This window comes from Cydia amplana, chromosome 13, assembly GCF_948474715.1.
Source record: "Cydia amplana chromosome 13, ilCydAmpl1.1, whole genome shotgun sequence".
NCBI classification, from domain to species: Eukaryota; Metazoa; Arthropoda; class Insecta; order Lepidoptera; family Tortricidae; genus Cydia; species Cydia amplana.
Genome location: NC_086081.1, coordinates 7,180,728 through 7,208,666, shown reverse-complemented (window position 1 = coordinate 7,208,666; position 27,939 = coordinate 7,180,728). Strand labels below are relative to the sequence as shown.

The window sequence follows — 27,939 nt, the reverse complement described above, 5'->3', positions numbered from 1 at the left end:
GTAGGCATACCACTGCAAGGTCTACAAGTCACGAAAACAAAAGGCTAAGTTTTATAAACGCGTAGAAGTACAAGAACTACATGTCGGATCAGGTGGTCCTATCGGTTTAATTTTTATTTTTTATTCTGTCTGAATATTTTACATCCAAAAAATTAGCTTAACTATTTTAACCGCACAATAATAAACCAAAATGCGCTGTGTCTACCACAGGGGAATTTACGTACCTTAATGTGTTTGAGTTCACAAAAACAACAATTTTTATAATAATAACTGCAATTTTTCGATTATTTAGTCGGGCCATTACAAAATTGGCATAGGTAAATAAAAATTGCAAGAACATTCGACTAGTCAGTGCTCTATTTTAAATGATACCATCTATAAAGTACTCAATATAATTTATACTTGACATTTAAAAGTCCTAGCACAGTAAAAACTACAATAAGCACGATAAGATCATCAATTTCACACTTGGTACCTCGCATGGGTCGCCGATAGCATCGCTCTGCTTTCATTCTGATAGAGTTGTCTGTATGTGCTTTTGTCTGTCTGTCTGTTGACTTGTGGAGTGCTGATGGATGAGAATGATAATGTTGGATAGCACTTAAATAGGATATCTTAAGTATTTTATATAATTTTCTTAACTGAAAAATTATTCATAAGTATCATTTAAAAATTTAAATAACAAAACGTGAAAATAATAAAATTCAAATCAAATTATATAGTTACCTAATACCTACCTACAGACAAGGAATTTGATTTCTGTGCCCATTTGTTCCTTGTCACAGTAGGTCACAAATAATCCCTACTATCCCTACACTCCCTACTAATATTATAAGTAAAAAGTAAATGTATGTCGATTTAGATGAAATTCGGTACAGAGATAGATTGAGGCACGGGAAAGGACAAGGGATTGTTTTTATCAATCATCATTCTATCATACCTAATCATCTTCATCGATTTTCTATCCAATCACTAGTCACTAATCTATTACTCACTAGTCACTATGTCACTAGTTTGGCACGTAAACTAGTGATATTGTTAAACTTGATCCTACAACAAGATAAGTTCGAAATAGAAAATCGAATCGAAAATTTCAAGAGTCAGCGAACGTGCAACTTTACTTGAGCGCATTTTTATAGGCTCTTGTATCCTTCCTTAACTTTCGAGATACAACAGCAGCAAAAGTGAAGAGCGCAAAATAGTAGGTGCAAAACCATTTCAAATATTTAACGGAGAAATTACTAATGTCAGTACGTACCTACATAACCCATTAAGTAATAAGTAAACCTACTACTATTGAAGCTTCGAATTATGTGAGTATGCAAAGTAATAAGCAACCAAACCTGGTTAATTCAATTTATTATTATTGTGACCCTATTGTGTCCCACTGCTGGGCAAAGGCCTCCCCCCTCTTCCTCCATTCATCCCGGTCTTGAGCTATATCTGGCCAGTCGCTCAAAAAGGAGTCCAAGTTATCCCGACATCGCCGACGATTCAACATTAATTCAATTTAATTCCATAAAATGTAATAATGCATATAAATAATAATAACTAGCATGCAAAATACGCTCCGCCTTCACCGAAGCGAGTCTAAACACAGAACCAGTTCCAAAACGCGCCAAACCTGCCCCACTATCTAATCAAAATTCGCAAACCGGTCCAAACACTTTAAAAAGGCCTAATACGAACACAATGTCCGCCTCCCCCGGTCCACAAAGGGGGTACCAGCCGATTAATTCACTGGACAATGTCCAGGCCCAGGGTCGGGTCATATTTAGGTAGAGGGGTTAAGGGTCACCGGGTTGGGCAGGGGAGTGACGCGGCCGCGAGTTTGGGAAACATGTCGGGTTGAGAAGAATTTATAGCATTTGAGTAACGTTGGAGGTTTGTTTGCGTAGTTTAACGATTTTAGAATTGAGTTTTACAGATAGGTCATGAATTTACTGTGTAAAAAGCAAATACCTAAAAATTAATAAATTCACAAGTTCCGTCAACTGCTGCAACTTTGCGAAGCATTGCCTAGTTTGAAAAAAACTGTGATTTTCTATCAAATAGCTGTGTAAGTATGTCGTACTCCTCTTAACGGTCACCCTCATTCCATTATTAAGAATTAGCGACCCGCCCCGGCTTCGCACGGGTTAACAAATTATACATAAACCTTCCTCTTGAATCTCTCTATTTAAAAAAAAACCGCATCAAAATCTGTTGCGTAGTTTTAAAGATCTAAGCATACATACAGACAGATAGACAGACAGGGAAGCGACTTTGTTTTATACTATGTAGTGATTAAATATGGATAGCAATTTCATAGAGTATAGGTACCTGTTTTTCAAGCCAGGCAATGTTTGGCACAGTTAGGCAATGTTGAAGCAGTTGACAGTTCTTTGCTAGTCAGTATTATTAATTAACACTATTCACAAATCACTTTTTTTCTAAGTACCAAACTAATTTAAAAATATCTATCTAAGTAGGTATACATATACTCACTTGCTCAATAGCAAGACACAAACTGAAACACTTACAATTTATGAAACAAGATATCCTTTGAATTAAAACAAAATTATTTAAACTGTCGCTCAATTACAATCACAACTTTGTTCCATACTATTACAGTTCAAATTTCATAAACGCAGTTCTTGATATGAATTTGCGAAAGTATCTTCAGTGACTGAACATAAAGGGCGTATTATAAAAGGAAAATCTTGTTACTTAAGTCTTTCTTTACATTAAGCTTAGATTAGCAAAGGGTTGCGCTAGAGCAGCTATTTTGCATACCCCATACCCATGATGCACCTTTCGGAGGATCATTGTTTGAATGCACCGGAAGTGCAGATGCAACGATGTTTTAACTGTGATTTGTTAGTAGTACTGCATAAGTACAGAGCTTATACTGACAAAGCAAGATAGGTAGGATAGGTAAGTTAGGTAGAAGGTAGGTTTAGATTAAATTATTTATACTACCTACTTATACTATTTTTTGTAACTTTACAAAAACAGATATTTGAGAAACAGATTTAAGTAAATGAAGACAATTAGAGTGACGGAAAAAACTCTTATGAGTAAACTGTAGACATATAATATATCTCTATTTAAAAAGGTATTGGAGAGTGTCAGATACTTTTGGTGTGAATGTTCTTTCCATTAGTATTGATGCTGACTGTACCTACTAAAGGATTTTTAAAATAAGATTGCATACATGTAGCCTGTAGGTAGGTAGGTACATGATCTGTAGATATTACTTGACCGTAGTAAAAATAGGTTTTCGTTGCGATAGATTAAAAAAGTTCAACTAAAGTAGGTATTTAAAAAAAAAAAATATTTATAAATTTCCCAGTATATAAAGTTTTTAATAAAACCATTATGTTTATAAAATACTTTACCTAACAAAAGCTGTCAGTCAAATGCACCAAATCGAACGGATCAGCGAAAGGTGTGCGTCGCCGTTTATGCAAATTTTCGATTCTTTCTAATCGTCTACTCCCCAAAGCATTATGAACTTTATATTACAATAATAAAGTTGAAATTGCGTTTTCGCAACCGGAATAAAAATAATATTTTGCATGTGCAACGTTGTCATGCAAAAATATATTTTAAATTGTGCTCTTTAGCGTCGATTTTAGTTTAGCTGTTCATGTTACTTAGATCGTTTAATATTTGTGTTTCTGTCTAATTTGCATCGTGCTTTGTCAAGGGAGGTTTTATTTTTAAATGGCCACAAAAGATTTTTTTAATAAACAACATTGCGAATGCATGCAAAGTTGAAAAGTAGAACATCTGCTCTATGCGCTTTCGAATTATTAGCATAAATAGACGCGCAAAAAGTAACAGTTTGTCTAGGAGTATGTACCTAACCTAACACAACAGAAATAAAGTACCTACCTAAAGTAGGTACCTTTTATACTTTCTAGTCTACTACAGAGTTATTTCGGCTCTAGCTCAAAAAAATCTCACATACTTAACATACTTACTTAACTTAGAATAGGTACAATTTCTTTAGGGTGTACTTAATTGGACGTACCTAATTTAGGAAAATCTTTAATAGAAAAAAACCGACTTCTCTAACTACTAGCCTAACCCACTTAACGGTGCTTATACTTTATTTGGTAATATGTATACATTTTATGGTAATCATAGTGGTTGATTTAGTTTAGGTATCATAGTGGTTTTCCGGGTCAAGGTCCGGGTCTGGGTCCGAGTCCGAGTACGGGTCCGAGTCCGGAGTCCGGGGCCCAATCCAAGTCAAAATCGAAATTGAAAATCACAAAACGTGTACTATGCGTCGTTGAGGAGTTCTGTTCTGATCATCATCAGCAGTTCCACTTCATCAAATGCCACAGTTTTTAATGTAAATGCTTGATTTTCTGATGAAAATATATAAAATTCTATACGGATGCCTTTAAGATTTGAGAAGTTCCCTCGATTCCTCATGGATACCATGTTCAGGACTTGATATTGACATAAATGTGCCTAAAAACCTAACTTGCTTAACAAACATAACGAAAAGGACAAATCGCCAAATGCGAGCTATGCGTCGTTGAAGAGTTCCGTTATGATCATCATCAGCAGTTCCACTTCATCAAATGCGACAGTTTTTAATGAAAATGCTTGATTTTCTGATGAAAATACAAAAATCTCTATACGCATGCCTTTAAGATTGGAGGAGTTCCCTCGATTCCTCGTGGATCCCATCATCAGAACTCGAGCTTGACAAAATTGTGGCTTAAAAACTTAACTTGCTTAACAAACATAACGAAGAGGACAAATCGCCAAACGTGAACTATGCGTCGTTGAAGAGTTCTGTTCTGATCATCATCAGCAGTTCCACTTCATCAAATGTCACTTTTTTTATGTATATGCTTGATTTGTTGATGAAAATACAAAAATCTCTATACGCATGCCTTTAAGATTTGAGGAGTTCCCTCGATTCCTCATGGATCCCATCATCAGCACTCGAGCTTGACAAAAATGTAGCTTAAAAACTTAACTTGCTTAACAAACATAACGAAGAGGACAAATCGTCAGACGTGTGCTATGCATCGTTGAAGAGTTCCGTTCTGATCATCATCAGCAGTTCCACTTCATCAAATGTCACTTTTTTGAATGTATATGCTTGATTTGTTGATAAAAATACAAAAATCACTATATGTGTGCCTTTAAGATTTGAGGAGTTCCCTCGATTCCTCATGGATCCCATCATCAGAACTGGGTTTTGACAAAAACGGGACCAATCTGTATGCATATACATACAATCAAAAAAATAATTTTCAAAATCGGTCCAGTAATGACGGAGATATGGAGTAACAAACATAAAAAAAAATTAAAAAAAAACATACAACCGAATTGATAACCTCCTCCTTTTAGATTTGGAAGTCGGTTAAAAAGGGAGCCAATTCAGCCAATACACAAAAATCTGTCAAAAGGTAAAATTATTCATTTTAAATGGCAAATTTTAGAGGGAAATTACACCGTCTAGGCACACTTTTCGATAACTGTTGCAATGGAGTATTTATTTAGTTATTAATGTACAAATACCTTAGATATAAGAATACTAACGTAGAGAATAAGTTAGAGAGCTATTTATTATGTTACTAACCATGTATTAAGAATCTTTGTTATTTGAAATAAATGATTATTGATAAACTACGCTACGTCCAATTGAGTAGATCTCTTGATCTGTTCTGGTAGAAATTAAATGAATGATTTTATGGTGGCTATGTCACAGTTACCCGAATAAATATTTAGGTACACAGATACAAAATAGTGCTAAAATCAAAACATTTACGGATCGTCTCGACAAATGAGGCGATCAAGTCTTAAAATTTTCAGTCAGATTCCATGATTGCGCCGGCACTTTTATTTTATAGGTAATTTGAATCAGACTGTTCATAAATATTTGAATTAAAAAAATCCGTGACTCGGCAAAAAGCTAGCACCGTAGCACCTGGGTATAAATTAAAAAGAATTCGCAATAAAACTACATTTACACCGGACGGTGAACTTTCAACAATAGTTGCCACACGAAATAATTATGTTTAGCAAATCCACGCGAATATTCATAAAAGAACCAAAACGGGAAACCAGTAATACTGGTTGATTAAACAAAACTGGTTTGAGCGCGTGTCTATGGAATTTGCAATTTTTAATGGATGGGTTGGATTTTTACACTGTCTTGGGTAAAACGGCGTATTTTAGTGTTGGTGGTGCGGCGTTTAAGACTATTTGTACGGTCATTTTATGGGCTGGTCACACCAGTATTGTGCCAGATACATTGTCCGGAATGACCTATGCAGTTAACGAATTATTGAATTAGGGAATAATTTGTGTCGTTGGACATAATTTAAGTATGTAAGTAATATTAGAGGCTCACACACAATCCGAGCTCTGCCACCCACTGAAACTTATATTACAAATACAAATACAAATTATTTATTGTTTGAATGTGAGTGGTTATAAATGGTGGTAGGTTTAGTATTTGGTTACATCACAATCAGCCAGAATTTGGCGTACAATACTCTGACTCTCAATATGCATGTCATTAAAACCAAATAAAAATATAATTATAGTATAGTCGGATTAAACAATAAGGATTAATAATAATATTTAAAAAAATAACAGATCAATGTCATGCATATAGAAAAGTGGCAAACACAAGATTTTAATAATAATTCATAATATTTAGATGTCAAACTAATACAGTACCTAAAAAGTAATAATAAAATAGAATAGAATAACAAATTTAATTTCATTAACCGAGTAGAACATTTTTTGTAAACACCACTTACATAATTTGGTTTAAACCCTTGACAATCCAAGGATTTTAAGTCATTAGGCAAATGGTTATTAGGTATTTCATGTTTTTTTCTTGCAGGAAAGCCTAGTTAGTTACCTAATCGGAATTGGCTTCAGTACCTACCTACAGTGGTACCTAGCTGTAGGTGCCTGCATAATAATATACCCGTAGGTATCTACTAGTACTACTTACATAGGTACTGACGCCAGTTTAAAAGCAAAAGATTCAGGCATTTTTTTTGTAATTAAAATAAATGCTGTGGAGTAGAGTCCGTCTAAGCTAACTCTGCGCCGACTTATTTTCATAGAAATTTGACATTAATGATGTCATTTCCACACTTTCTCAGTGCAAATTCATTCATTCATTCATGCCTTGACGTCAAATTATCTAGTAGGTAGATTAGGTAGTACCTGACTAAATTTACTTTTCTTTGGTGCGAGTACAAAAAAGGTGTCATAAGAAGGCTCTAGTGTTGCTACCTACATATAGCACAGTATAAGGAAGGTGATAGGTACCTAGCAGATACCTAAATAAAAGGGGGCAGAGACACGCATAAATCACGGCTTCCGGCCCGCTGAGCAATGTCCATAGACTACGTAGACTGGACCGTGATTTATCGGCTGTTTATTGACTTTTTGGGCTTGTGCCCCTGACGCCCTCTCTACAATATAAAACAACGGATATAAATTGGCTCAAGCCTATAAAACACTAAGGGTAAGACAGGTCATTCCATGTGGATAGTGGGGTGCTTTGTTTCAGTTTTGGAACTAATTACCTACCTAATGACAAACCTATTTATTTATTCGTATGGCATTTACAGAGTCGCTAGTTATCAATTACAATACAATATCTAAATTCTTCACCCATTGGGCAGCGTGTGCATTAGGTGAGTGAAGATCTAGGGCCTCTCCGACAAATATCCGTATCGGGCAAACCTATACCTGGAGGTCAAAGTAATTGGCTACTTTCCTACTTATAGTCAAATCAGCTTCTTTTTTAGAACTGTCAAAACGATTTTCTAATATGGAATTTATATGAAAACGCGTGTAGTGACGTCACGGTCAACTCACCTACTTTTTATGTTTCAATCAATTTATTAGAAATAGTATTTAAAAATAACTGCTGTCTATATTTTTCCAATAATTATCTGGTGCTTCGTGCACGGTGTGAAATAATTTATTTTAAATAGAGGAAAGTACCCAATTAGTTACTGTCAAATTATCATTATTATTATCATAATTATTGCGACTATTGCGAGATGCGAGTAGAGTCTGTGCGGAAAGAGAAGAGTCGTGGAATGTATTGAGCCCCATATAGTAGTGGCCCTAAATAAAACAGCTTTATTTTTATTTATAAAGTCCTGCTATCTATTAGGTACATATTTATTGTTTTAAATGTTAATATTTAAAAGCAAAAAACATTACCCTACCTAAAGTAATTAAAGGAAAATAAAATATTTATAAATAATTATTTCTTGACCGCTCAAAACGACCACTTCAAAAGTCAAATTCGCAAATGGAACGCGCTCTCAATTTGGCGCCAAAATCAGGCGTCAGTTGAGACCGCGCGCCGCCTCATACAAGGGCCCCGCCCCACACACGCCGGCCAATCGCACGCCTTAAACACCCTCGCGCAACACGCATATTGATCTGCGGACACCGCTCGAACCGTTTACATTTCGACATATCACATGCTAAACACTGACAAACAATAACATATGGCTTTTTACCGTTGTAAAATCAACCTTATTTAAAACAGAATATGACTTAAGTTACAATGAGAACACTGGTGTCGCTTACGTCTATTATAGCTTCAATGGGGGTGTAATTTATAACATAAGGTTGAATTAGAGAAAACTCGACCTTATGCATAAACCGAGAGAGATGAACTTGTAGTGTCAAGTTTAGATAAACGTAAGCCTTTATTCAAACGAAAGGCTAAATTGTATGCATGTGTAGTTGTGACCTCACGGCCCGAAAGTACCGAACAATCTGGAGCTGACGTCTGACCACGATTAAAATTATGTATTATTTTGAACCTGAACATTCGGAATATTAAATAGGTACCTTTACAAAAAAAACACGTAGGTAAGTGGTATTCATTGTATCCACTCAGTTGCTTCTGGTAACTAGAGCTACCAACTTTGAACACCTACAAATTGCTTCTGGTAGCCAGAGCTACCAGACGACCATTGTACGATTTTTGATTTTTTATCTGTAACTGGCGGCTTGGAAGCGGTTTAAACTATGTTCCGAGCATAGACAAGTAACATCGCAATACAGAAAAAAAAAATTGCCAACATATGGCCAACATGATAAAATAAAAATATTTAAAACAGCTGTCGGTTTCAAAGTTGTGCAAAAGTGAAGTTGCGGAAAAGTGGTCAGTGTTTTAAAAATGCCGTAAGTATTTTTAATTACTCTTTTACTATCTAAATGTTATACCAAACGATTATGTATTTATCTAACTAACAGATAGAATGTATATTTCAGTTCTAATGTAGAATTATGAATTACTATCTCACTTCAAAGTAGTTAAACGGTGATTTTTTTCGGTTACTTGCGATTGAAATAAGATAAGATTTTGAAGAATAAGTCATATTTTTCAAATAAAATATTGTTATTTAAATAGTCTAAATATTAAGTTTCATTTATAATCATAAAATCATTTAAACCTGTGATATGTTATACAGGATTAGCGAAAGAAACAATTGTAAGTATGTGCCGGGCGGCTGGTAACTCTAGCTACCAAAAGCAATTTAGCGAACGTCTCGCTCGGACGTCGTAAGGCATGAGGCACACTAGACGCTTTGCGTGCCCGTGTGGTACATTCTTGTTATGTGTTCCTACTAATGTTTCAACTACTAAGATTGTGTTTTGGGGAAACCTGACATTATTTGCACATGGTTATTGGTATATCTTTTATTAGTGCATGGTCATATACAGGGTGTCCCCAGACTATGTCACATGAAGGAAAAGTACCTTAAATAACGTAGATAAGAATATGACGGTGAGTGAAAATAATGTCTGCATACTTTTTCGAATGCTGAACCTACCTGTGCCGAACGCGCTGTGTGTGCCCCGACCCTAGTCACCAGCGGCGGCCATTATTTCAACATGGCGGCCAGTCCTACCGGCGCTCGATCACGTGTTTTTATACCGGCTTTGTTTATTTACGTTTAAATTAGTGTAATTCCGTATTTAGCAGTTTTCTTTTGTGTAATATGGTTTTGTTCTAACATTCTGTGATTAATGATGTGAAAAATTTATAGTGAAAATGTGGTATTGTGTTGTTTTTATCGGCAAAAGAACCCGAAACTACGGTGGTACGTAATACTTTCTTGTTATTTACACTTGTAAAATCGTAATGAATGCGATAATTGCAAAATGTGACTATTCTAATTAAAGATTATTAGTTACTTGTTCTTATTAGAACTATATTTCCGTACTTGAGTCTCTTTAACCATTCAAAAATACATCACGAATCAACGAAACATTTCGATCCGTCCTGCGTATTTCTTGCGTGACGTGTCGAAAAATGAAATGATGTTTATTTAAGGATTTTTAATAAACACTTATATGGTATTTGGTACTAAATAAAAGAAGAACTGATCTACTTTTTTTTACGATGCTAAAAAATAGGTGTTATCGCTTTAGTTTTTTTTTTAAAAATACATGTCTGCTTGAAGGTTTCGACTTTTTTAGTGTGTCAAGTTTACGCATTTTTTATAATTATTTTTATTATAATTACCCATACATTAAGCAACGGAATCAGATTCATTGTTTTATTAACTATTCTGTGTAAAAAAATCATAGCAAATGGTTCATTAGACGCCAAGTAATTAATTTTTCAATAAAACACTGCATCGCGCGGACATTTGCATAAAACGGGGAAGCAATTTACGCTACCATTTCTGAAATCCAAAAGCAACTGAGTGGGTATGCTATGAGCGCATGCAACGTTTTTAATTTATTTACCAATCCTTTTTTTGTTAGATAGGTATTTTACTAAAACCAAAAGAAAACCATAATCGACATTAAAATAAATCTAAATAAAGTACCTACCTACCTACAAGTCCCAACACACAAAACACCAGATTTTTTGCCGGCAGATTAATAACGTTACGAATGAATATTAGCACCATCTAGCGAAAATTGATTGTATCGTTTAGTTGTCGACCTAGTATGAGATAGATTTCGGACTCGACAGCTATTGCCCGCTAGATGGCGTTATAATTAGAAATTTCGTGTAACTGTTTCTTATTAGTTTTTCAGATCTCTCTAGTAGCGTAATAATCACAAATATCACGATGTTAAGTTCATCCATGACCTTACAGACTTTCAAGTCTGTGGTTGCCAGGGGCTCTCAGACCCAGTGTTGTGTTGAATAACTTATTTGTATGCGAAATAATAAAAAAAGTAGTCAATTATCCAATCCGCCATTGTTAAGGTATATCGGGATATCAATCTAAATGAAAGACAAATTATATTACAATTTTATTACAAACAATAAAAAAATACATCCATATTTCGATATATTTTTTGTGAGAATCCTAATTTTGTGTGACGTTGTGCACAAGATGCCGTTAATAGTTTACGGGTACTATTTATTATTAAAATATCGTAAACAGTATAAGCAAAAGTGATTATCAAAGTATAATAAATAACACTACTAGACTAGTAAATTATATTATTAAAGCTCTTAAATTATGAAACTTAAAGAACACAATAAAATATTTAAAGAAAAATAAAAACATTTATCACCTCTGCTTCAAAATGCCACATAGTTTCAATTAAATTTTATTTGTGAGATTAATATCTAGGCACATTTAGTAAAATCTTAATCACGATTATAAAACGGTTAATAAACATACATTGATATTAATCAAATTTAAATAATGAAAAAAAAAACCTTAGACCTAGTAAATAAACCATATTGACTGTCATAAATCTGTATTATATGCACACATCGGGTTTTTGGTGTGGGAATGATTTCGTGTATTTATAACTTGGCTTTTTGTAAAATAATTACCAAACTATGAATTAAAAATGGTTAGCAAGCTCCAAATGTGCTTAGAAATGTTAAAATAGTATTGGTGTTTACAGTTTTTACCTATTTTTTTGACAGTGTAAAACAGTCCCGCACCAAAAACCCTGATGTATGATTATATGATACATATAATCTGATAAGAAAACCCTTGAAAACTACTAAAACTAGACATATAATTTATCACTGGACTGTGCCATCCTTAACATCTAGTACATAAGTAGGTGAGTGTTTCATAAGCTTTTTTTATTAATTTTTATGTCTTGAATGTCACACCTAAAGCCTACAAATAAATGAATTTGATGCTCGAATTTAAACTGTTTTGAGACATACTAACATTGAATAATTTTACGGTTAGGACTCAGTTTTAAGTCACTCGCGCGACATGTTTTGGAGAGCCTAGGTCTCCTTTCTCAAGCACTAACAGTGCGATTGTTGTTGAGTTATGTGTGTGGTTGTGTGTGTGTCGTGTGTAGAATTTGATGCCGTTCTACACTTCTGCAGGCTTCGCAACTTCCTTTATAGGTTCCGTCAACACCAACGGAACATCCCCACCGCCATTCCTCGGCACCCAACCAACAGAATCCTCCTCCATCTTCCTCTGCTCTTCAACTACCCTCTCATGTTCTTCAATCTCTATCTGGTACTTGGGTGTGGTGATACCGAAGAAGTTTGCCAATGACTCGCCAGCGTAGTCTACAGCATTGAGGACTTTGGTGCCGGATTTCCAGGCATAGTGGGAGAACCATGGACCCCAGTCCAGGGATTTCTGTAATTTAAGTTGAATATACAATTATTTATGAACTTTTTTTAAGTCGTGGAAATCAAGGGGCTCTCCTTTGCCCAGCAGTGGGACACTCATATAGGGTAATAAAAAAAAACTGAAGTTATACTTGGTCAAGCAGATCTTGACAGTAGAAAAAGGCGGCAAATTTGAAAAATGTAGGCGCGTAGGGATATCGTCCCATAGAAAATTTGAATTTCGCGCCTTTTTTTATGACAAGATTTGGTTGACCTGCTATAACAGCCTACACTACACTTAGTGACCTTAGTGTATGACTTCAAATTAGTTGGAACTCAAAATTATGTGACAGAGAAAATGAGAAATAACAGAAGTATTTATTAATACAAATTGTCAACTGGCTAAATAATTAAAGTAATATTTTCTCATAATTATGTAATAATTATTTTCTCCTCATTAGTCCCTCTTAAGAGGGGAAATGATTAACGCAACCATCGCTTTCGGGTGGAAACCGCCGGACAAAAGGAGCCGTGGACCTGGGCGCCCTGTACACTCTTGGCAACGGTCCGTCGCAAATGAGCTACGAGCGGTCGGGTTGAGCTGGAGCGAGGCCAGAAGGGTCGCTGAAGATAGGAAGGCGTGGCGCGAGCTTGTGAAGGCCCTTTGCACCTCTGGGGTGCCATAGGACAACAACAACAACAACAGTCCCTCTTAATAAAACAAACTTTCTTCCTTTCTTTTTAGTGTACCGTACAAACTTTGTTCTCGGTACACTTATGGGATCACATCGGTCTTGCAAATCAGTTAAATGTGTTTTTCTCAAAAACCGTTTGACGTAGATAGCTGAAATTTGGAACAGTTATTTTTGATAGATCCCTTTAATTAATTTACAGCGCGGGTAAACTAAGTATATTTTCAAATGTTTGCCAACACGGCTTTAAGTTTTTTTTTGTGTCATATACAAAACATACAAACACTTATATCTTCAATCATAACATAATAACATATTGTATAGTATCAATAGGTCAAGGTAAGCAGTAAAGGCTCAACTAATGCGTAGTTCTACTATTAAAACCTAATAAAGCGACAAATATTAGTCATCGCTAAATCAAACATTCAAAGGCCTTGACCACATCCAAACTTGTATCAAATATTCAATATAAGTACTTACATAGGCCTTCACTGGAACTGATCTTACAAAACAAAATATCAAGTGCATCCTTGAATTTCTAGTTTCTTTTGGCGTTAAATAGAGAAAAACTACTTACCGGATCAACAGTTTCTTCATGCTTGGGTGCTGCATCTAATTCGCTAACATTTTGTTGTTCCATAACTTCTTCTACGCCGTCACTGAAATGCAGCAATTTCACTCGCCTGTTGATACAAACATCAGTTTGATCACTTGGTACTTCGTGTTTACTTTCCATGTTTAGTAAATAATATTAGAATTAATTAGAAATTCGTAACTTGAACTGAATTCAAACAAAGCTAATCTGTCATTGTTTATTTTCGTTTCCAAATGTTTTTTTTACGTGACTTCATAATCTCATCAAGCTTATATTTAAACTGCCGTAATCACAGTTCAGCAAACTAGCTGCGGCAATTTTAACTATAGCTAAAACAGTTTGCCTCTAAACGTAAATGGCCTACTACACAATCAGTTTCAGTTGCTATTTATGTTATTGACGCAATGTTTGAATATTTAATTACAAAAACGGTCTGAAAGAGAGAATCAAACGACGACTGTATCTCACTCGCCCCAGTTACATTATAGTCATATTTGTCATAATTGCCTTATGATATGTTGGCGTAATTAATAAAATTACCTATAACGTTATTTCTCCAACCAAACCGATATGCAATTCGCTAGTTTGACTTCTCTTGCAGTCACATTTTTTTGATAAAATATTCATCTATTTAGTACATCCCTAGTAGCACGGTAGCATTTTTATCGTTTATCACCATGCCTGTCACGTTCTAACAAGTATGTAAGTGCGAAAGTGACGGGCATAGTGATAGTCGATAAAAATGGAACCGTTCTGAGCCCGCTGATATACAGAACCATGTCTGGCGCGCCATTCCATCAATCTTGACTGATCGTGTAATGGCCCTATAAAAGAAGCCGCCAATACCGCCATTATTGCTTTGTTGTATTTTTGTGTTATCTGTCACTTCAATGTCACTTCTCTGAAGTTCAGTTCACTGTAAACTAAAAACTTAAACTAAAATTTATTTGTTATATTTTGTAATAAGTGCACCATATTCGACCTAAATATGATACATGGTATAAACTTTTAATCGTTGCAGTAGTGATTTTACAATATGGATAGATTTTGCCGAGGATGTTTAGTACGGTATGAAGATCCAGCAGAGCTTTTACAATACACTGAGAAAAACCGAAGGTTGTTTGTTTACTGCACCGGCTTACAGGTAAATTACGATCGTCAAATTTGCTTTCTTTGAAAGAAACACGAAAGGTACAACAGGCAAAAAATGGTACGTTTTTCTGTTGTTGTTGATGTGTAAAGCTTGAAGTACCTACGGCTTCAATTTCATCATTTTCTTATTCATTTTCTTGGTCCTGGGCATTTTTGGTCATTTTCTTCTCCCGTCATACAGCTTAGGGGTTTTACTGATACAAGATAAGCAAGTGTTTAACATGTCTAATATTATTATGTGTGTTAGAAGTTGAAGGAAGGTAGAGGAATCATTAAGCCAAAACACTCAAATAAGAAGCGAGTATGTGAGCGTGCAAAATCAGCTGATCTGTGTAGTTATGTGACTATGTCAGGTTTTTAAGTATACTTACCCTGTTTAATGATTTCATTTTGATGTAATATTTAACAAAAATATATGATGCTTAAATTGGGTTATTCGTCGACCGCCATTTTGGTAACATAGCCTCGTGATTAATTTCTTTGTTTTTGCTTATTAATATTGTTTAAAGTGTAATATTGATAGCGTATTATGCAGTAAACTAATGTGGAAGTGTGCAGATAATGAAAAAATAATCATGAAACGCGTATAACCACCATTCTGGCGTCAACGCCGGGTAGCCCACGCGGGTTCTTGTAAAGTCTAGCTAGCTAGCCCTGATACAAATAATATTAATTCGATCCCACGTGGGATCCACTTTGACGTTGGCGAAATCATCGACAGTATCGATGGAGCCATATTACCCAAAGATTGATTGATGCTTAAATTTTTATCAGCGAAAGGAATAAAATATAAAAGTCTTATTAGGTATGATTTTTGTTTCAGGTGAAACGCACAGACACATTCACATTCCAACTATGCAGGGGTTGTTACCTCAACATGAAAGCGGCCTGCAACTTCAAGAAGCAGTGCCGCAACTCAGACAGGCTGTTCAAAAGCTACCAGGGCCTCAAAGATAACGAAGAGAATGTGGATCTGAGCACATTCCTTAAGAATAATGATGATTCTTGGACTTTTAGGTGAGTGTTGTAACAAGTCACAATATTATAAACTGAAATAGATGTGATATGCTATATAGAAAGTGGGCTCTTTCCTGGGCGCCCAGGAAAGCCCTAAAAGAAGTGGATAGACAACATCTCCTCCAACGCAGGAAAAGATTGGCTCCAAAAAGCCCAAGACAGGGATGAGTGGAGAAAAAGTGAGGAGGCTTTCACCCAGCAGATGGGATCTGCAGTCAGCCCCAAAACAAAGTTAAAAAAAAAACAACCTGACTGTAGAACAAATGAAGCTTCTATAAATAAATAAATAAATACACGGGTATATGACATCTAATGAGTTAATAATTTCTATTTAGTAGTGTGATACTTGAAAAGCACAGAGATTTATTTACTTTATTTATCAATGCAGATTGCTTGAGTGCATCACTTACAAATGGTAACATATTCGGATATATCCTCTGTATTTGTTTCTTTGTGAAAACATTATTTCTATACATTTTGAGTACTGTCCAACCTAAACTGAAACTTGTTTGGCTTTGCTCTAGTTCCTTTGGCTGGAACATGATTTTTATGCCAAAACCTGCAGAAACTGAAACTTTAGTAAGAGACTACTGAAATTTCTGTAAAAAATTGCTTGACATAGTATATGTCATATTCTTTTTTTTTTAATTTGTATAGGTTTATGATTTCAATCTTTTACTTTCAGATTCCCTGGAAGCAGTACTCCAGCTTACCAGAGGGTTAGAGATGATGACAATGGTAAACTAATTTATTTCTTTAAGTACCTTTAAGACTATATAATCATTATTAAAAAGTCATGCACATAGCACTAAAAATGCAATCATTATGCACAGTGACGCACCACGTACCTATAGGCGTGGCCATAGACTAGTCTATGGGCGTGGCGTTCAGAGGATTAAGGCTTCGTCACATAGGAGCGTTTTCCGGGCGGGGCGTGAGCGGCGCGTGAGCGTTTTATATGTAAAAGCGGCGCGCCCCGCTCACGCCCCGCCCGGAAAACGCGCCTGTGTGACGAAGCCTTTAAACAGTGATACTTCATTCCAGAATCTACAACCACAAGCATTCGTAACTTCATGAACGACATAATGCCGGAGGACGACCTGGCGGACACAGAAGCCCGTATCATTAAGGAAGTCATAGACGAGGAGGCGGATGTGTTGGACGACTCGCTGGACTCGCATTGGCTGCAGGACGACGCGTCTATCGATTCGGATTTTAGACTCGATTTTAGGTAAGATTTAAACCTTGTGCACACTGGATACATGTGCCTAGATGTACACATTTTAATATACAGATCCTGCCGGACACAGAAGCCCGTATCATTAGGGAAGCCATAGACGAGGAGGCGGATGTGTTGGACGACTCGCTGGACTCGCATTGGCTGCAGGACGACGCGTCCATCGATTCGGACTTTAGACTCGATTTTGGGTAAGATTTGAACCTTGTGCACACTGGATACATGTGCATAGATGTACACATTTTAATATACAGATCCTGCCGGACACAGCAGCCCGTATTATTAGGGAAGTCATAGACGAGGAGGCGGATGTGTTGGACGACTCGATGGACTCGCATTGGCTGCAGGACGACGCGTCCATCGATTCGGATTTTAGACTCGATTTTAGATAAAAACCTCTTCATATTGTGTGCAGCGCGTTATTGTAAACCTTGTCGGAATGCACGAAGGTCCATATTGGGCTGTAGCCGCGCGCGTCAGTTCACGTCTTTGGCGGTCAAAGGGTTAAGGGCATTTTTTACCCTATTCAAATCATAACCAGACCAGATGTGTTGTACTTTTTTTGAATGGGTATGCCTACAACTTCAGTCTGGTCGGATATGGGGAAGTAGGGAAGTTTTACATGAGGATATTCAATTTAATTTAAGATTGTGTGGAATGAGCTCCCTTCCGAGGTTTTCCCGAGGGTCTACAGTATGGGGTTCTTCAAAAAAGGAGTGTACGGGTTTTTAAAAAGGTCGGCAACGCGCATGTAACACCTCTGGAGTTGCAGGCGTCCATAGGCTACGGCGACTGCTTACCATCAGGCGGCCCGTATGCTTGTTTGCCACCGATGTGGTATAAAAAAATTAAGATTATTTCCTAGCTTCCTATTTTATGAATCAAAAATTAAAGGTATGATTTTTAATTTTCATTAATTAAATCTATTGGTTACTCTTGTCCCGAAATAGTAATTCTCGTACCTACTGGGTCACCAGAGTGACACCAAACTGAGGCTTTATATTCTAAGTGTAATTTTGTTTTTAGTTTCAGTCCATTTTCTACACCGCGCCCTGTAAACAACGACCGCTACACACCAAAGAAACAGACAGAAATAAAAACTGAAAAAACGAAAGAACCCAAGTCTATAAGCACCACACTTCTTGACAAACTTGTAGATAAACCTGATACACCAAAATTTCTAGACAACTTTAACATTCCAAAATCTCTAAATAATCTGGATATGCCACTGATAGATGATGGGTCAAATTCATTGCCTCCACCAATGACAGAAGAGTTAAACCAAGTTTCTAAACCTCCAGCAATAATAGAAAACTTGAACCAGGATTCTATGCTCCAAATTTCAATAAAACAGGAAAGAAACTTAGATGAAACTATGGATTCTTTAGATGTTGTCAATGAATTTTTGAAGTATGAAAGCGAAAATCACGTTGAGGAGACAGACACACAATGTACTATAGATAGAAATTTAGAGGATGCGTTAAAGAATACGGATCACAAGGAGTTCTCGTTGGACGAGTTGCTGGTGTCTCCTAAAGGTAATTTATATATTAAATAAATAAATAAAATAAATATTATAGGACATTTTTACACAAATTGAGTAAGCCCCGCAGTAAGCTCAAAAAGGCTTGTGTTGTGGGCTCTCAGACAACGATATATATAATATACAAATACTTAAATACATAGAAAACAACCATGACTCAGGAACAAATATCTGTGTTAATCACACAAATAAATGCCCTTACCGGGATTCGAACCCAGGACCGCGGCTTCACAGGCAGGGTCACTACCCACTAGGCCAGACCGGTCGTCAAATTTTATACCTTTTAAAGGCTGATTCAGATGGTGCTAGAGATCGCTTGCGTATTTCAGTACATTGCAGAATTTGATTCTTTGACTTTGTTAGTTAATACCAACACGTATGTGAGTTCTCACATCGTCTGTCTGAGACTTTACTTCCAATTGGAACATATATTTTATTTTTCTGGATTTTAAAAACAAAAGGAATTTAACCTTATTTCCTTCATAATTAGGTTCTATAGTTTGTTCACCAGATTCAATTAATAATTTCTTTGAATATTTCAATATAGAATATGCAGATTTCCGCAGGGGCAACAAGTTACACAATATGTAGTTGACGCTAGGCTAGGTCATTTTATTGTGATTTTATTTACATACTTTTATTTTTCAGTAATACCGGATATAAAATCGCCAGCGACACCATTCATAAACAATCTTTTATTCAGCGAAAAACTAGACATAGACGAAAATAGCAACAGCTCACAAAAATACAAAACCGGCCAATGCATAGAGACATTCGAAAACGTCAGAGGCGAAATGGAAATCGTGGAAGAATTTCCGGGAAATCTTCATATAAAGTTAGAAGACGAACTAGATTTAGAAGAACTAAAGACTGAATTATTGGATGAATTTGAGAAAGAAACAAATCAGGAGAAAGAAAACCATTTTAACATAACTAATTTCTACTGTAATATGTGTCAAAAGAAATTTGTGAGCTTAAGGGGGTTACAGCGACACTCTAAAATGAAACATTCGACGCAAGTTAGACCGCAAAGGATATTGATATGCGATTATTGTGGGAGCCAATGGAATAATAGAACTAACTTTGTGAGGCATCTCCAGACTCATCAGGTGAGAATGAGGCCGATTTTTAGGGTTCCGTGCCTCAAAAGGAAAAAACGGAACCCTTATGGGATCCCTCGTGCGTCTGTATGTCCGTCTGTCACAGCCTATTTTCTCGGAAACTACTGGACCAATTAAGTTGAAATTTGGTACACATATGTAAATTAGTGACCCAAAGATGGACATGTAACGTAAACAAATGAATTTTAAGCATGGCGACCACTTTTAGGGGGTAAATGAGAAAGTTAGAAAATAAAGTTTTTCAAACTATATCGTGCTATATATCAAATGAAAGAGCTCATTTTGAGAATTTCAAATATATATATTTTTTGTAATTTTAAAATATATAGGTTAGAAGTTATTTAAGAAACTAGCCAAAAAATTACCATTCGCTACTCGCTCTATTGTATGTTGCGGCTTTTTGGCGGCTGTTTCAGGTCTCATAAGATTGCTCAGTATACCTACGCAGGAGCTACTAATGATCCCGTAAGATGCCACTGCGTATGACCTAAAGGGGCCCACTGATTACCAGTCCGCCGGACGCTATCGGCCTGTCAGTTAGAGCAAAAAGTTGACAGCTCCGAACAACTGACAGGCCGATACCGTCCGGCAGACTGGTAATCAGTGGGCCCCTTAAGATGTGGATCACTAAAATCTCTAAATAACTGAATTTACAGCGTCCTTCTTTCACCAATCTTGAGTGTGACGTTTGCAACATAAAGTTTCGTACACCAGACGGCCTCAAAAAACACAAGAAAACACACACCGGGGAGAAGTTTGTGCCCGGTCCGAGCAAAAAGGTAAATACAGTTTGAATTACATAGAGTGCTCACTCCATACATCAGTACCAAAAAGACTATTAGCATCTAGCATCGAGTAGCGGAACTATCAGTACTGCTACTTGACAATAGATGTAGCCACCGACCGGAAAGTCTTATGCTGTTGAGATAAGACTTTCCGGTCTGTGCTACATCTATTGTCAAGTAGCAGTACTGATAGTTCCGCTACTCGATGCTAGATGTAGACACTGAAATTAATAGTCTGAACTGATGTATGGAGTGAGCACTCTATGTATTTTTTTCTCTATGGAATTACTAAATTAAGTCCGACAAACAAGTTGAAAATGAAGAAAGGGCTCGCAGAAGAAACTTCCATTTGTCGCGATCTTGAGCGGCAACTTCCAGCTCTTAAGTTGAAAATAGAGTAGGTATATTAGGGATACCCCTGAGCGGAAGCAGGCAACATTATAAAACAAACTGCAAACTCATATACTCTGGCACACCCACTTTGTCAGTAGAAAAACGCGGCAAATTTAAAAATTTAGGGTTACCGTAAAAAAAAAATTGAGGCCTTTTTCTATTGACAAAGTGGGTGTGCCAAGTTTTCTTTTAAATATACTCTATTTAGCAGAAAATTTGGTGTTGTCAGGACAATTGAATATGTAAGTTACCTGTTTCTTTTTCTACTCCTTTTTTGTCGGTTTGTAATCTGGTTTAATCATCTAGTAGTTGAGATGAACACGGCCCGGTCACGCTTTAGTAGACCTTATTAACTGTTTTGATTTTGAGGACGGTAAAAGCAAGACTGGATTTGACTTTCCGCTCTTATAAATGGTTGTATGCATCCATATTCACTTATAAAATTGCTCAGACATGTTTCTCTCCGCCCTACAGTCTAATGGCACTTTTGTATGTATTAGAAATCACGCATTCATAAGCGCATTCTAATATGCCTACATGAATAATAAACTATCTTTATCTTTATAAATGATTAATTTCAGAAATTCGTGTGTGCGGAATGTGGAGCGACGACGGATAAGGCGAGCAACCACGCGGTGCACATGATGCGACATAACAAGGAGTACAAGCACAAGTGTCCCGAGTGCTCCAAGGGGTTCTACCGGCTCGCGGAGCTGACTACACACATGAGGTGATTAGACGTATAGATTAGAAATTCGTGTGTGCGGAGTGCGGAGCGACGACGGACAAGGCGAGCAACCACGCGGTGCACATGATGCGACATAACAAGGAGTACAAGCACAAGTGTCCCGAGTGCTCCAAGGGGTTCTACCGGCTCGCGGAGCTGACTACACACATGAGGTGATTAGACGTATAGTTTAGAAATTCGTGTGTGCGGAGTGCGGAGCGACGACGGACAAGGCGAGCAACCACGCGGTGCACATGATGCGACATAACAAGGAGTACAAGCACAAGTGTCCCGAGTGCTCCAAGGGGTTCTACCGGCTCGCGGAGCTGACTACACACATGAGGTGATTAGACATATAATAATTCGTGTGTGCGGAGTGCGGCGCGACGACGGACAAGGCGAGCAACCACGCGGTGCATATGATGAGACATAACAAGGACTATAAGCACAAGTGCTCCGAGTGCTCCAAGGGATTCTACCGGCTCGCGGAGCTGACTACACACATGAGGTGATTAGACATATAATAATTCGCGTGTGCGGAGTGCGGAGCGACGACGGACAAGGCGAGCAACCACGCGGTGCACATGATGCGACATAACAAGGAGTACAAGCACAAGTGTCCCGAGTGCTCCAAGGGGTTCTACCGGCTCGCGGAGCTGACTACACACATGAGGTGATTAGACATATAATAATTCGTGTGTGCGGAGTGTGTGTGGCAATGCCACCCATATGTATATACTTATAAATACATATTATTTACTTGTATACATAAATATTACATACATAGTACAAATATACCTACTTATATAGTAAACATTATAAATATATTCATCACATAAATACATTTACATAAGTATATAAGTATAACACTAAATTCATAATAGGTACATACATAAATAACTATCAATAAATAAACGTAAATATTTGCAACTACAAAATCCAAGTTCCCGGCCGTGTCGACAGCAGCGAGTCACCACCGCGCCAACCGGTCCTGCCCGTCGCTGCGCGGCCGCTTCATGCGCCCGCGCCCCGCCAGTGCATATCTCGATCCCGCACTGAACGCACGTCGCTTTGCGCTAGCACCTACTTCGCTTTCTATCATACTTGCTTACGCCTTTCTCACGTATTTGTGTTGCTATGTACCTGTGTGTGCCTTTGGAACATTATAGTGCTTGAAGATACGCTTGTGAGTTATTATTTATCACCGCATCCCCGCTATACGAGTACCTTACTGGTAAGTCCGCTTTGCATTTCTAAGTAAACAAAGACCGTACACTCCATTACCACACTGGTGACCCCTCTATTTGGATATTGATCGCAGCCTTTCTGAGGAACAAATATGGGTGATGGCAAAGCCGGTCCTAGCGGGGAGAATGCAAAACCACCACAAGCGAATGTGCAAGTTACGCAACCTCCGGCCGCGCAGCCGGTAACGGAATTTTCCACTATGCCGTTGTCCACTGGTGCCGACACATTCCGTGTCGGAGTACGATTACCACCATTTTGGCGTCAGGAACCGGCCGTTTGGTTTGCGCAAGTGGAAGGTCACTTTGTTTTGTCGAAGATAACATCGGATGTTACTAAATTTTATTATGTACTGTCACAGCTAGATCACGAGTACGCTGCTGAGGTGAAGGACGTAATTGTTAACCCGCCAGCAGAGAACAAGTACGAGAAGCTGAAAACTGAGCTGATCTCGAGGCTGTCAGCATCCCGTGAAAAGGAACTCAAGAGATTGTTGGTGCACGAGGAGTTGGGAGATCGCAAGCCGTCCCAGTTCTTGCGGCATCTTCAGCATCTGGCAGGCCCACAGGTACATGAGGAACTTTTAAGGACTATTTGGATAAATCGTTTACCAATGAACATCCAGGCAGCGATAGCATCGCAACCGACCCCGCAGACGCTCGACGCCTTGGCAAACACCGCCGATCGCGTATGGGACCTCGCACCTCCCACCCCCCAGGTAGCAAGTACGTCACAAGCCGGGGCTATGCCGGTGCCTCAGAATGCTGCAATCGACTACATGGCCAACCAGATAGCCGAATTGACTAGGCAAATGCATGACCTGCGTGCAGAAATGAGCTCCAGATCGCGACCAAGGGGTAAGAACAATGGATCACAGAGGTATGCCCGCAGTCGTAGTCGTGGGACTAGTCAAGGTCGATCACAGTCCAGCTACCGTAGATGGCCTGTGTGCTGGTACCATTCCAAATTCCACTCGCAAGCAACGAAGTGCGTAAAACCCTGCGATTTTGTTTCGGGAAACGGCCAGGGCAATCTGTGATGGCGGCCGACGATTGTCCTAGACCCGGTCGCCTGTTCGTTACAGACCGACGTACCAAAATGCAGTTTCTCGTAGATACAGGAAGCGACCTCTGTGTTTTTCCGCGCTCGGCTCTGCGTGAACACCGACCCAAAACCACGTATGAACTGTTCGCCGCAAATGGAACCGTGATCAACACTTACGGCTATGCACAGCTACACTTGGATTTAGGACTTCGTCGTGAGTACAGTTGGCAATTCACTGTGGCCGACGTCACCAAACCAATTATAGGCGTCGACTTTCTTTCTTTCTACTATTTACTCGTCGACAGCCGTAACAAACGCTTAATTGACAATATGACGTCCCTCTCTGTAGCAGCCATGTCAGCCTACAAAGCACGTCACATATCATCAATCAAGACGTCAATTGGAGATTCGAGGTATGATAGCATAGTACAGGAGTTCCCAGACATCACACGGCCACCTGGAGTTCATCGTGAAATAAAACACGGCACGGTCCACTATATCAAGACGACAGATGGTCCTCCAGTCCACTGCACACCCAGACGGTTAGCACCAGACAAACTCAAGATAGCCAAACAGGAGTTTGAGTCCATGCTCAAGTGTGGAACAGCCAGACCGTCACTAAGTCCCTGGTCTTCGCCACTGCATCTCGCACCTAAGAAAGATAATGGCTGGAGACCATGTGGCGATTATAGGCAATTGAATGCCAGAACTGTTCCAGATCGCTATCCGATTCGTCACATCCATGACTTCTCGCATCAGCTCGCCGGACGTAGGGTCTTCTCGACAATCGACTTGGTCAAGGCCTACAACCAAATACCGGTGAACAAGGATGACATAGCCAAGACAGCGATTTCGACACCATTTGGCCTGTATGAATTTCCCTTTATGACCTTCGGCCTCAGGAACGCAGGACAAACGTTCCAGCGCTTTGTCGACGAGGTCACTAGGGGAATGGACTTCGTTTACGCCTATCTGGATGACTTTCTCATCTTCTCGCCTGATGAAGCAACGCACGAAGATCACTTGCGACAGCTCTTCACCAAGTTGAGGGATTACGGCATGGTTATCAACTCATCAAAGTGCGTCTTCGGAGTTCCAGAGGTCAAGTTCTTGGGGTACCACATTACAGCAGATGGCACGAAGCCCCTGGAAACCAAGGTGGAAGCCGTTCAGTCATTCCCTACGCCCAAAACAGTTAAAGAACTTAGGAGGTTCCTAGGGATGATTAACTTTTATCGTCGGTTTATACCCCAAGCCGCCCAGCTCCAAGCTCCGCTGCACGAGTTGCTCACCGGCTCAGTCAGAGGATCACAACCAGTCGACCTGAAAGATGACCAGATGAAAGCTTTCCTCGACTGCAAGTCTAGCCTCTGCCAAGCCGCAATGTTAGCACACCCTGATCCTGATGCCCATCTGGCGCTCGTTACAGATGCTTCCGACACAGCTGTAGGCGGAGTACTTCAGCAACGGAAAGACGACGCATGGCAGCCACTTGCATTTTACTCCAAGAAGCTCAGTTCGGCACAACGGAAATACTCGCCCTATGACCGCGAACTGCTAGCCATCTACAACTCGATTAGGTATTTTAAGCATATGCTGGAGGCGCGAGTATTCACCGTCTTCACAGACCACAAGCCGTTGTGTTTCGCCTTCACAAACAGCAAGTCAAATTGCTCGCCGAGACAGTTCCGACACCTCGACTACATCTCCCAATTTACGACGGACATCAGACACATCGCTGGGAAAAACAACGTCGTGGCCGACACCTTGTCCAGAGTCGAGGAGCTTGAGCCACCAATTGATCTGTCCATCCTCGCCAAAGCACAGGAGACTGACCAGGAACTGAGGCACATCTTGGAAGGAGACACCGGGTACAGCATCAGCCTAAAGAAGTTGACGATACCAGGGTCATCAACGGCGCTCTACTGTGACGACAGCACTTCGACCCTCAGACCGTATGTGACTCCACAGTATAGACGACAAGTATTCAACAGCCTACACTCACTCAGCCATCCTGGGATCAAGGCATCAACAAAACTTGTGTCTGAGCGATTCATATGGCCTAGCTTAAACAAAGATTGTCGCGAATGGGCTCGGGCCTGCTTGGCCTGTCAGAGGTCAAAGATAACGAGACACGTTCAAGCACCTTTGGGTACGTACCAGTTGCCAAAAGCTAGGTTTACCCATGTGCATATTGACATAGTCGGACCGCTGCCTCCTTCTCAAGGGTTTCGCTACTGCTTGACCGCCATAGACCGCTTTACGCGATGGCCAGAAGCGATACCAATGATGGACATAACTGCAGAAACCGTGGCAAAATCACTGCTCTCTACGTGGATCTCCAGATTCGGTTGCCCTATAGATATAGTGACCGATCGAGGATCACAATTTGAATCGGCTCTGTTTAATTACTTGGCGAAGGTCATCGGGTATAAGCATCGACGCACAACTGCATACCACCCTGCCTGCAATGGAATCATAAAGAGATTCCACAGGCAGTTGAAGGCAGCAATCATATGTCATGCGCAAGAAAGCTGGACAGAAGCCTTACCGTTGGTCCTGATGGGTGTAAGGAGCGCTTTTAAGGAAGAGTTGCAAACTTCTTCTGCAGAGCTGGTGTACGGCGAACCGCTCCGACTGCCAGGGGAGTTTTTCCAGCCCAGTATCGACACCACAACTGACCTCACCGACTTCACTGCACGCCTGAAGAATATAACCCATAAACTTCAACCTGTGCCTACTTCAAGGCATGGTCAGAAGAAGACGTTTATATTCAAAGACTTGGCATCCTCCACCCACGTTTTCTTAAGGGAAGACGCTGTGCGTGGCGCGCTAAAGCCAGCATATACAGGACCACACGCAGTGCTGGAAAGAGGAGAGAAGGTCTTCAAGATACAGGTGAACGGAAAGATCACCACCGTAACCATCGATCGCTTGAAACCAGCTTACCTGTTAGCCGAGTCAACGCCTGGTACCGGAACTCAACCTGAAAGAGAAAGAGATCCTGAAAAAGAGAATACGCCGAAGCCTCTGAAAGAAAAGAGAAGGGTTAGTGAAAAAGAAATAGAGAAAGAACCAGAGAAGGGAAATATAATAAGGCATACCAGATCAGGCCGACGGGTAACCTTCCCAGATTATTATCGCCCGTGAGACGGTCTCTGGGGGGGACTGATGTGGCAATGCCACCCATATGTATATACTTATAAATACATATTATTTACTTGTATACATAAATATTACATACATAGTACAAATATACCTACTTATATAGTAAACATTATAAATATATTCATCACATAAATACATTTACATAAGTATATAAGTATAACACTAAATTCATAATAGGTACATACATAAATAACTATCAATAAATAAACGTAAATATTTGCAACTACAAAATCCAAGTTCCCGGCCGTGTCGACAGCAGCGAGTCACCACCGCGCCAACCGGTCCTGCCCGTCGCTGCGCGGCCGCTTCATGCGCCCGCGCCCCGCCAGTGCATATCTCGATCCCGCACTGAACGCACGTCGCTTTGCGCTAGCACCTACTTCGCTTTCTATCATACTTGCTTACGCCTTTCTCACGTATTTGTGTTGCTATGTACCTGTGTGTGCCTTTGGAACATTATAGTGCTTGAAGATACGCTTGTGAGTTATTATTTATCACCGCATCCCCGCTATACGAGTACCTTACTGGTAAGTCCGCTTTGCATTTCTAAGTAAACAAAGACCGTACACTCCATTACCACATGTGGAGCGACGACGGACAAGGCGAGCAACCACGCGGTGCATATGATGAGACATAACAAGGA

General features: G+C 39.1%; 1 protein-coding gene across 1 annotated transcript; it reads right to left on the bottom strand.

Annotated features, from left to right (window-relative positions):
• Positions 1-12,323: 12,323 nt before the first annotated feature.
• On the bottom strand, positions 12,324-14,047 carry LOC134653442 (protein FAM177A1-like). Its single transcript, XM_063508807.1, has 2 exons — positions 13,847-14,047; positions 12,324-12,605 (listed from the first exon to the last, which is right to left on the bottom strand). The coding sequence occupies exons 1-2, from the start codon at positions 14,003-14,005 to the stop codon at positions 12,327-12,329; spliced, it is 438 nt and encodes a 145-aa protein (XP_063364877.1). The 5' UTR covers positions 14,006-14,047; the 3' UTR covers positions 12,324-12,326.
• Positions 14,048-27,939: the final 13,892 nt, after the last annotated feature.